General features: G+C 66.2%; 1 protein-coding gene across 2 annotated transcripts; it reads left to right on the forward strand.

Moving 5' to 3' along the window:
• The first annotated feature begins 2,470 nt into the window (after window positions 1-2,470).
• Window positions 2,471-9,906, forward strand: EEF1D (eukaryotic translation elongation factor 1 delta). 2 transcript variants are annotated; one of them, XM_006108030.3, is made up of 4 exons: window positions 2,471-3,091; window positions 4,800-5,878; window positions 7,366-7,489; window positions 7,845-9,906. In XM_006108030.3, the coding sequence occupies exons 2-4, from the start codon at window positions 4,800-4,802 to the stop codon at window positions 8,094-8,096; spliced, it is 1,455 nt and encodes a 484-aa protein (XP_006108092.1). In that variant the 5' UTR covers window positions 2,471-3,091; the 3' UTR covers window positions 8,097-9,906. The 2 variants fall into 2 exon arrangements, with proteins under 2 accessions (XP_006108092.1, XP_023604462.1); XM_023748694.1 differs by lacking the exon at window positions 2,471-3,091 and having other exon boundaries at window positions 3,103-5,878.
• The last annotated feature ends 6 nt before the right edge of the window (window positions 9,907-9,912 follow it).

The raw sequence follows: 9,912 nt of genomic DNA on the forward strand, positions 1-9,912 counted from the left end.
TTTTATAAATAATTTTTCCATGCGGTCGTGGCTGGGTGCTGTGGGATGCCAGGTATTTTAAAAAAAAAAAATCAAAAAGAGGCTAGAAAGAAATAGGCAAAGAGGGAAGGCGGTGCCGTAGGTTGCAAGGGGGCACTTCAGTGAGGACGAGGGAAGGGTTCCTTAGGGAGCCCCGGGGGCGGCGGGGGGGGCGGACCCACGGAGGCCGCGTGAGGGGTTCCAGCAGGGGGCTGCCCGGGCGCAGGGGGTGGGCCCCTCCTGCGGGGAGTCGGGGGCATGGACCCGGCCTGGGCGCGGAAGGGCGGCTTGGCCGGGAGGCCTGCGCGGGACAGAACGTCCCGGGGGAAGTGCCTTCCCAGAGCGCCGGGCACACTCCCGGGGCACAGAGCCGCGTCCTGGACCCCGTGCCCGTCTGCGCGGTGCCCGCCAGGCCAGGCCGCCTTCCTCACCCTGGAGTGTGGCCGCTGTGGGCCTCACGGGGGCCTGGGCAGTGGGCACTCGACCGTCGGTCCCTTTGCGCCTCGCTGGGCCTGGATCCCCGCCTCCCCCCGCTGGGCTCTGCGCCTGGGTTGCTGGGAGAGGCCGCGGCCTTCAGGGGGGCAGGCTTGCTGGACTGGTGTTTTTGCAAATGGTTACTTGGAGGTGAGGTTTGAAAAAGATCAACAAAAAGAATACGCCCGGAGTGTCAGGTGCTAACGTCAGCATTTCGGGGGCTGCAGGCAGGAAGCGCCGGCCTGGGCATTTGTCCAGCCCTGGCCCGTGCTGGTACTTGGCGATGACACGTATGTCTTGGAAGTGGGTGGCCGCGTGCACTGATGCCGAGTGCAGGCATGGACACCGACCCCCACTCCTCGCCGCCTCGGAGCCTTCCCCTCCGGCTCCTGGCTCCCAGCCGTGTAGAGGCCTGGACACGCACACGTGTGATATGTGCAGAGACGGGTGGGAGCACGTGTGCAGTCCTAGAGCTGCCCCAAGGGAAGGGCCTGGCTGGTCAGCTTAGGCCACACCCCCCCAGCTGTGGTGCTGGAGGCGGAGCCTGGGGCGGGGTGACGGGCAGCCACAGTGTGAGGTCGGGGGGTGCAGGGCCTCAGGACAGGCTGGCATTTTTGAGTGGGGCCGAGTGGGGTCAGAAAGCATCTGAGTGGGAATTGGGCCTGTGGAGCGTCCCCACAGGAGGCAAAGGGCATCCTGTCTGCCTCCTGTCCACGCAGCTGCCCCACGACTTGGCTGTTCTAGAACGTCAAGGCTTGGGGTGCTCATTGCCGTCTGGGACGCTGCAGACAGCTCCATTGTGCAGCGCTGGTTCCAACCTGGGGGGGGGGAGGGGTAGAAAGCCGAGCTGCCTGCAGACCCGGCCCCAGCACCTCACACCTCATGCCATTCCCATTTCCCACTTCCCTGGGAGCTGGAGGCTTTTTGACCCCTGGGTGTACCGCCTGCAGCCCGTGTGTGACTGCAGTGGGGTGATGTGGGCCACGGGCTGCCTGAGCAGGGTCTGGGGGATGGGAAGGTGGTCTGGTCAGCAGGGCTGGGGGGCCCACCTCTCCTAGAAACCTTCCTCACTAGCCCAGCCTCGTGGCTCCCCAGCACCTTGGGCACAGCTCTGAGGCCAGGTCCTCAGCTTCCCGCAGGGCCCTCCGGACAGCAGGCTCCGTGCTCGCTCCGCAAGCTGCTTTCCCGGCTCCGCAGGGGCGAGAGGGCCCGGGACCGAGGTCCTGCAGGTCAGTGCAGCCGCGAGTGAGGTCTCTCTAACCAGGACCAGCCCTGCTGCGTCCGCGCCTTTGCCCTGGGCCTGGGGGCCAGGCAGGGCGGCATCCCTCTGGGGCCTCCCCAACCATGGGCCCCGAGGACTCTGGCAGCTCGGCAGGGCGGCCCCCTCTATGGGAGAGGTGTCAGTGTGCCTCCGGGTGAGGGCTGGACCCAGTGGGGGAGTCGGCAGCCAGCGGGGCTCAGGGGCCATTCTCGTGTTGGCTGTGGCGTCGCTCCTGGTGCAGCCTCGCCCCGTCTCCTGCCTGCAGCCCCTGGCGGGGCGGGCGCCCTTCCTGAGCTGTGGGCTTGCGAGCTGGTTCTCAGAGGGAAGTGTCCCAACTCCCAGTGGCTTTTCTCCCGCGAGGGATGGGCGTTCGTTTGGGGGCCCTCATGGAACGCGGGCCATCGGGAGCGGGTGCTGAGGAAGTAGAGGTGGGCCCTGCGTCGCTCAGCTGTCCTGGGGGATCTGGCCGCAGGGCTGGGACCCCGGACGTCCCTGTGGGCGCTCGGCCCCATCCCCACACCGGCTCCACGCCCAAGTGGCGCTCTGCTGCCCTCCGCTGTGGCCAGGCTCTGGGCGCTGCTCCTCTGGCCGGCATGCCCTCTCCCCAGAGCCATCTGCCACCCTCACCTCAGAAGCCCGGCAGCCGGGACCTCCCGTGCGCTCCGCAGGCCGCTGCTCCCCTTGGTACGCATTCTTGTCAGTGGCTCCTCAGGGCGCCTCTGTCCCTGTCCGGCGGGGACCTGGGTGGCAGAGCGCCTTCTGGAGAAGGGAGGCAGGTTCTTAGGGCTCTGGCCACCGGGCGAGAGGTCTTGCTGTCTGTGCCCGGAGGGCCTTGCAGAGCTGGCTGGCTCTCAGCTCCTGGGGTGCGGCACCTGGCCGGCTGGTCCCGTCTGCGTGGCGTTGACAGCCCTGTCCTTGTGCTCAGGGCAGGGAGGCTCCCCCAGACGGCGCTCTGGTGACGGACACTCGTGGCATGGGCCTCCTCACCTTGCTCCGCATCCCTCAGCCCGCGGGTGCAGAGGGCGGGGCTGCGCTGGACCCTCCACAGCTCCGGTGGGCAGTGGGGCTCAGGCCCCAGCAGAGCGGATGGGAGGGCGCTCAGATGGCGCCTCCCAGGAAGTGCCCGGCTCAGTGTGACGGTGCCTGGGCAGGGGGAGCTGGCCCCTCCTGGGATGTCGGTGGTGGGTCTGTGGTGCTCACCTCTGCTCCTCCAGCCACCTCGCCGCACGCCGCCTCAGCGAGCAGCTTCTGGAAGGGCCCGCAGCCCCTGGGCCGCCTGTCTGACTGCCTCTAACCTGCTGCTTTCTCTCCATGCTGTCCTAGGAGGTCAGAGTGAAAGTAAGTACGCCCGCTCCTGCCGCGCTCCCGTCACCTGAGCCGGGGCCCCAGGTAGCGGCACTGCCCTTCCTCTTGCCCCGCACCCCTCAGGGCTTCCCTGGGCAGGGCAGGCGACGGGCCCCACTTGCCCTTGCCTCAGTCCTCGGGCCTAGTTGGGGCGTCCAGAGACAGACTTCCCCTCCCCTGAGCTGTGGCCACCAGAGCCCTGAGCACCTGGGCTGGTGTCGGGGGCCAAGGAAGTGCTGAGGCCAACAGGGTCTGGCAGGGCTTGGGCACTAGGGGCCAGCCTTGTGGGCTGAGCCAGAGGGGCCAGGCCTCAGAGAGGTCAGAGGGCACATAAGCCCTGCCTGCTCATCCTGCTGCCCCTTCAGGGACAGTGAGTGATGTCACAATGCCCTGCCTTCTGGGCACAAGCTCCTGCCTCCCACCACTGCCTCTGCGGCCAGCCTGGCCTTGGTAAGTGCTGCCACCAGCCTGGGCAGGAAGGTGCCGGGGCGTGTGCCGTTAAAGGCCCCCACGTACCCCTGCAGGGGACAAGGGTCTCTCCCCGAAGTGCCCGGCAGGTGTGGGGCTTGGTCCCCGTGTCCATGGGCTTCCACCTCTGCTGGTGTTAGGAAGCGTGTGGGTCCAGGCGAGGAGGGGGAAGGGTTTGCCCTCCCGGCTGAAAGGCTGCCCTGCTCTGGAGACCTTGCCCCCTAGGTCTGAGGGCGCCTGGCTCTGTGGGCCACCGGGTCGACGGTCGCTTACGCTCCACCAGTGACCCACAGGAGCCGGGACGGTAGGGGTGTCCTGAGGGAGGGCCGCAGCCCTGGCGAGTTAGCACTGGGTGTTGGTCAGGATGCCGCCCTCTGCTCTGGGGAGCAGGCCCAGGGTGGGGCTGTGGCTGGGAGGCAAGCTCACAGCCACCTTCTAGGAAGGCCCCTGGGTGAGCAGGGATCCCGGGCTGCGGGCCCAGGCCCCTCTGTTCCTGCTCAGTGGGGGCTGCCTCCCGTTTCTGGGCTGGTCCGCGGAGTGCCAGCCACAGCGCCACGCCTGGCAGCAGGGCGGTGGGTGGTGAGGCTGTTGCTACGAGGGCGGCAGACAACGAAGGTCCCCTCCATGAGGAAGGTGGGGCTCAGCCCCCAGCTGCCTCCCACTGCCCCACTGATGGTGCCCCTTACCCCACGATGGCCACCTCAGAGACCGCCCAGTGCTTCCGTTAAAACCAGTGCCCGGAGGTGGTCGGGCTTAGCAAAGGCACAGGCCGTCCAGGGACCATTTCAGGTCAATAGTAACTGTCGTGGACGTGAGTCTCCCTGTCTCATGGGCCAGGCTTGTTGGGAAGGGTGTTCCCGTGGGGGTCAGGTGGAGGGAGCGCACTGGTTCCCCGGCATCCAGTCGGGGATTCTATCAGAAAAGGTTTCCGAGGTTTGGAAACCATCTTCTCTAGACCCCTTTGGAGAGCATGGTGCATGTTGGGTTAGAAAAGAAGCTTTGCAGTTAAAAGAATACAAATATTCATACACCCGTACGTGTATTTTACCTTCTGATTGCTTCACTGAGGTCCCTGCGGGTCTGACTTGGGGTCCTGCATGTTGCCGGATGGCACCCCCCTTGGGAAGCATCCGCAGGGTCCTGCGGCACCAGCCGGGCTGCTGAGGGCGGGGCGGGGCGGCCGCGGGCGCTGTGCTCAACTGCCTTCTGTGCTTGCTTCCACTGCTGCGCGCAGATGAGGAGCGGCAAGGCCTCCTGTGCCCTGGAGACCGTCTGGGAGGACAAGCAGAAGCATGGGGAGGCCGAGCAGCGCGCCCACGAGCACCAGGCCACGCGAGCCGCCGCCGCTGCCCAGCAGCTCCCGGCTCAGGTGCCAGCCGTGAATGGGCCGGGGCCGGAGGAGGCCGAGGCCCCGGACAGCAGCAGGGGCAGCCCCCGGAAGAGCCATTACGGGCGGCAGCCCCTGCAGAAGAAGCGGAAGCGCTCCCCGAAGAGCGGGCTGGGCAGGGCAGACCTGGCCCTCGTGGGCCTCTCGGCCGACCACGTCTGGCTGGACAAGCCGCTTTTCGACCAGGCGGAGAGCTCCTACCGTCAGAGGCTGGCAGACTTGGCTGCCCAGGCAGCCCGGCCACCGGTGCTGGCCCCCAGGGGTCCTTGCACCCACGGAAGCCAGGTGGCCTGCCACCATGTGACCTGGGGCATCTGGGTCAACAAGTCTGCCTTTGACCAGGCCGAGAGGGCCTTCGTGGAGTGGTCTCAGGCTCTGCTGCTAGCCACCGAGGGCAGCAGCGGGCAGGGGGCTCCTGACACGGGCCAGCAGGCACCTGCCTTGGCCCTGGCCCTCGCCCACCAGCCTAGCTCCCCAGCCAATGGCCAGCCCCCGCTGGGCAGCCTGCAGGCGCTGGTGCGGGAGGTGTGGCTGGACAAGCCCCGCTACGACGCAGCTGAGAGGGGCTTCTACGAGGCCCTGTTCGACGGCCACCCCCCCCGGAAAGTGCGCCTGCAGGAGCGAGCCAGCCAGGCCGAGAATGCCAAGCGGGCCCGCCGAGAGCGGCGGGCCCGCAACGCCGTGGGAAGCAAGCGGGCTGAGCTGAGGCGGGCCGAGGCGGGGGTCCCTCCGTCTGCCCTGCCCTACTGGTACTTCCTGCACAAGGACGCCGAGGCGCCCTGGCTCAGCAAGCCCACCTACGACAGTGCGGAGTGCCGCCACCACGCTGCCCAGGCCCTGCGCGTGGCCTGGCGCCTCGAGTCCACGGCTCTGGTTCACCGGCCCAGTGCCCGGTCTGGCCCGTCCATGTCCAGCCTGAGACCCAAGTAGGAGAAACATGCTGGATGGGTGCCTGGGCTGGGGCCGCGCGCACCCCCTCCCTGCCCCCACCCCAGCGAGCTCTTCCCGAGACCCCCGGACCCGGCTAAGTTGGATGCAGGAGTGGGTTGGGCAGTGCAGCCTCCAGGGTCACAGCTCAGGGCTGAGTCTGCCCCATGCAGGGTATTGTCTGGGCAATTCCTAGGGGCGCAGCGGAGGCTCCCGGGCCCACTGGGACCCGCCCATGGCCAGTCTATTGGCCTGAGTCTGAAGGATGCGCTGAGCGAGGCAGACTTTCGGCCTGGGGGCCCCGGGGCCTCCTCCCAGGACAGCTCCGCTCAGTGCAGCCGTGGTCTCTGGAAGCCAGGTCGGGGCCTGGAGGGGGGCGGGGGCATCCAGTGCCTGGCCAGGGAAGGGGTTCCCAGGCAGGTGGGCAAAGACTATGGACTCTAGGGCAGCTAGAGGCCCTGTGGTGCGGGGGCTGGGCCCAGGCTGGGCCAGTGGGACTTGCAGAGGCTCCCTGGGTCTCCAGGGAAGGGGCGCCAGCCTGGCCCCCGATTCCCGGTGGGAGCCCCTTTGCTCTGCCCTCTGAAGGGTTGATCTGATGGGTTGACAGGACGGGCCTCGTGAGGGACAGGGCACGGCCCATCGTGGAGGAGGGGGCATGGGGCAGAAGCCGAGTTCATGGAGCTGGCTTTTCTTGGGTGAGACCCACTTACTCTCGTCAGCAAGAGGCCACTGGAGGGCCTGGTTCCTGGGCACAGGGAACGGGTGGGATGGGCGAGGAGCAAGAAGGCTCTGCGGGCCCAGGTCTGGGCAGCTGCCCCACATTGTCGGGCTGGGGAAGCAGCAGAGGGGCGTCGGTGCCCGGCAGTATGTGCACAGACCGACACCGGGCTGGGTGTGGCTCGGGCCCTAGTTGGCTTGCCCCGGTCTAGAGCAGTAGTTCTCAAACTGACTGATCTCGGAACCCTGGAGAGCTTTTGTTTTATCTGTGGGTCCACCACATCGGCCGAGGTGCTGCAGGTGTGCACTGGGAGTAGTGACCAGCTTGCTACACGCCGGTGGGCACTTCATGAGAAAGCTTTCCTGTAAGCAGACTCACTGAGCAGCTGGCCTCGTTTCACGTTTTGAAACCTTTAGTGTCTGCTCAGTAAGAGGCAGTGTGTTCAGCTGTGAGTGTGTGTTGTCGGACTCAAATCCAGCTTTGCACTGATGTGTGCTTGGAAAAGGGGGGACCTCGGGATCCCCAGAAGGTCTTGGCCACACTTTGAGAGCCGCTGGTCTTTGGGGCGGGCCTGGGACTGTGGCCTGTGCACGGAAGGGAGCCGCGTGGCCGTGGGAACAGGTGGCGTGGGTGGGGGCTTCCCTGCTCTGCCGTGGGGCCTGGAGGCCTGGTCTCCCAGGCACCGGGCGGCTACCCTGCACCTTTGGCCTCTGGGCTGCGAGAAGGGGCCTGTCCAGTCCCGGCTGTCAGCCTCTCCTTTCCTCCCAGCAGGAAGATGGCCACAAACTTCCTCGTGCACGAGAAGGTCTGGTTCGACAAGTTCAAATACGACGATGCAGAAAGGAGGTTCTATGAGCAGATGAACGGGCCTGTGGCGGGCTCCTCGCGCCAGGTGAGGGCTGTGCTTGGGGCGCTGGGTGGCTCTGCCCCAGGTGCTGGAGGTGGGGGCCTGTGGGGGGGTCCTGGCTGCTCCTGGGGTCTGTGGAGGGGTCCTGGCTGCTCCTTCTCAGCACGAGGCAGCACACACCCACGGTCTGCAGGCCACTGGGAGCACAGCACGCGCAAGCCTGGGGCCGAGGCCACTGTGGCAGGGCTCTGGCACCTCGCGCATCTCGCTGCCCCGCTGAGCTTCCGTCCTGCACGTCGCTTCCTCGCTCTCCACATGAGGGACATAAGGTTCCTATTTTTTTTGAAATTATAAAATTTTTAATGAAAGAAAAGACTGGTTCTTTCTGCACTGTCTGCAGGAGAACGGCGCAAGCGTGATCCTCCGGGACATTGCGAGAGCCAGAGAGAACATCCAGAAATCCCTGGCCGGAGTGAGTACCGCGGCCGAGCATCCAGGCTGGCGCTGCCGCCGCCCTCATGCCACTGCGCATGACTTCCCCGGTGCCGCTGATGGCTCTGCCCTTGGAGCAAAGCCAGGGCGAGGCTGCTGCGCAGGCACGGACCTGGCCCAGACCACAGGCACCTCTTCCCCTGCCTCCTTGCTGTGCTGATCGCCTGCTTGCTGGCGCTCTACTGGGTCCCCTCCTTTGCTCCCTCCCCGCCAGCCACTTCCTTCTGCTTGCTCTGTGCTAAGGGAAGCCTCCCTTCCCTCCTAGGCCTTGACCTCCCCAGAGGAGCCGGGTTCACAGGGGGTGGAGTTCAAATCACAGAACGAGCACCATCGAGTTTGAGGCCCCGACAGGGGCCCTGCAGCCCAGCTCGGCTTCCTGGTCCCAGATGGGACCATGGCCACCTCTGTCCCTGCCAGGCCAGGAGGCGTGTCCCTAGGAGGCAGCGGACCTACTGGTCTACCTCTCTGGCCAGAGGAGCTGGGGCCTCTCTCTCTGGGACATGGGAGTGTCCTGGCCCTGGAGGCAAGTGTCCGCACAGCTGTGCTCCTTTGGAGCCTCCAGGAGCATCCTTCCCGCCTTTCCAGCTTCTAGAAGCTGCCCACTCCATGGCCTGTGGCTCCTCGCCAGCAGTTCACGGCCTGCTCTAGTCACATCTCCCCTCCCTGCCTTTCTCTCCTGTGGACCTGGGGGGTGACACTGGGCCCACCTGGAAAATCCAGGGTCACCTCCCATCTCCCCTACCTCATCACGTCTGCAAAGTCCTTTTTGCCGTGTGAGGTCACCTGCCTGCACAGCTGGTTCGGGTGTACTGGCTCCTGGCCACAGGCTGGGCAGCCCCGGCAGGTGTCCTCTGGGAAGTGGTGCCACCGCCAGCTGCCCAGCAGGCCCTGCGTTGGGCATGGCCCCTACTTGCCTTGCCTCCTACCTCACCAGGGTGAGCCGGGCAGACACAGGCCCTGGCGGCACGAGGTCTTTGCACCCGGGAGGCTCTTCCCCCTCCCACCCTCGGGCCTGGCTGTGGTGGCCAGCTGCTGGGCCCTGGTCTTTGGGGACAGCTGTGCTGTGCTGCTGGGCTTGGGTCACAAAGCACCACGCACCACAGCGTAAGCGTCAGTCCTTTTCTCGTCATCTGAAGGCTGGAGTCCAGGATCAAGGTGTGGGCAGGGCTGGTTCCTTCCAAGGCCGCATTCTTTGGCCTACAGATGGCCGTTTCTTCCCTTGTCTCTGCATCCTCTTGCCTCTGTGTGTCCTACGAGGACACCAGCCAGTGGGCTAGGACCACCCTAACGACCTCAGTGTGACGGGGTCGCCCTGTAGAGGCCCTGCTCCAGAACTTTGGGTGTGAGTTCATGCTGGGGTGGGGCGGGCATAGCCTTCATGGAGAGGACTGGTGACGTGCAGGGCGGGTACCAGCGACCTGCTGTCTTCCCACCACTCACCTGCCGCGCAGCAGGGCTCGAGGCTCCAGCCTGTTGCCAGGACCCCGCTCACTTGCTCCCGGCACTAACCCCTGGGAGAGGAGCCTCCGAGCTGGGGCCGGACGGCTGGGCGGGGGCGGTAGCTCTGGCCTCCATCCCTGTGTGATCCAGGCCATCGGAGGTCTTAGTGGGAATGGTGTGGGGGCCACGGCTGGTGGTGGCGTCTGAGACGTGGGTGTGGGTGGTCCAACGGGAGCTGCAGAGTTGATGGGTGCTGTTGACTGACCATAGCAGGGCACTGAGGTGCGCCGAGAGGAGGGGAGTGTCGTGAGCAGAGCCCACCTGGTCCCCTGGCTGGTCAGTGCTCCTTCTCCAGCCACACGGCGCCCTGGCCACCCTGAGCCGGCTCTGCTCGGTGGGTCATGGGACAGCGTCAGCCTTGTGCTGCCCGCAGTGAGTGACAGAGCCAGGCACCCGGCACCTGTCCTGCCTGGAGACCTTTAGCCTCTCCGTGGTTGGGGGGTGCGGAGCAGGGCTTGTCTGTGCTGCTTGGGTGG

This window comes from Myotis lucifugus, unplaced genomic scaffold (assembly GCF_000147115.1).
Source record: "Myotis lucifugus unplaced genomic scaffold, Myoluc2.0 scaffold_1679, whole genome shotgun sequence".
NCBI classification, from domain to species: Eukaryota; Metazoa; Chordata; class Mammalia; order Chiroptera; family Vespertilionidae; genus Myotis; species Myotis lucifugus.

What these genes read in the sequence shown, in the direction of transcription:
- EEF1D (XM_006108030.3), top strand. Translation starts at nt 4,800, where the DNA reads ATGAGGAGCGGCAAGGCCTCCTGTGCCCTGGAGACCGTCTGGGAGGAC. An exon ending in ATGTCCAGCCTGAGACCCAA is followed by an intron (nt 5,879 to 7,365) that starts GTAGGAGAAACA and finishes CTTTCCTCCCAG; the next exon opens with CAGGAAGATGGCCACAAACT. An exon ending in TGGCGGGCTCCTCGCGCCAG is followed by an intron (nt 7,490 to 7,844) that starts GTGAGGGCTGTG and finishes CACTGTCTGCAG; the next exon opens with GAGAACGGCGCAAGCGTGAT.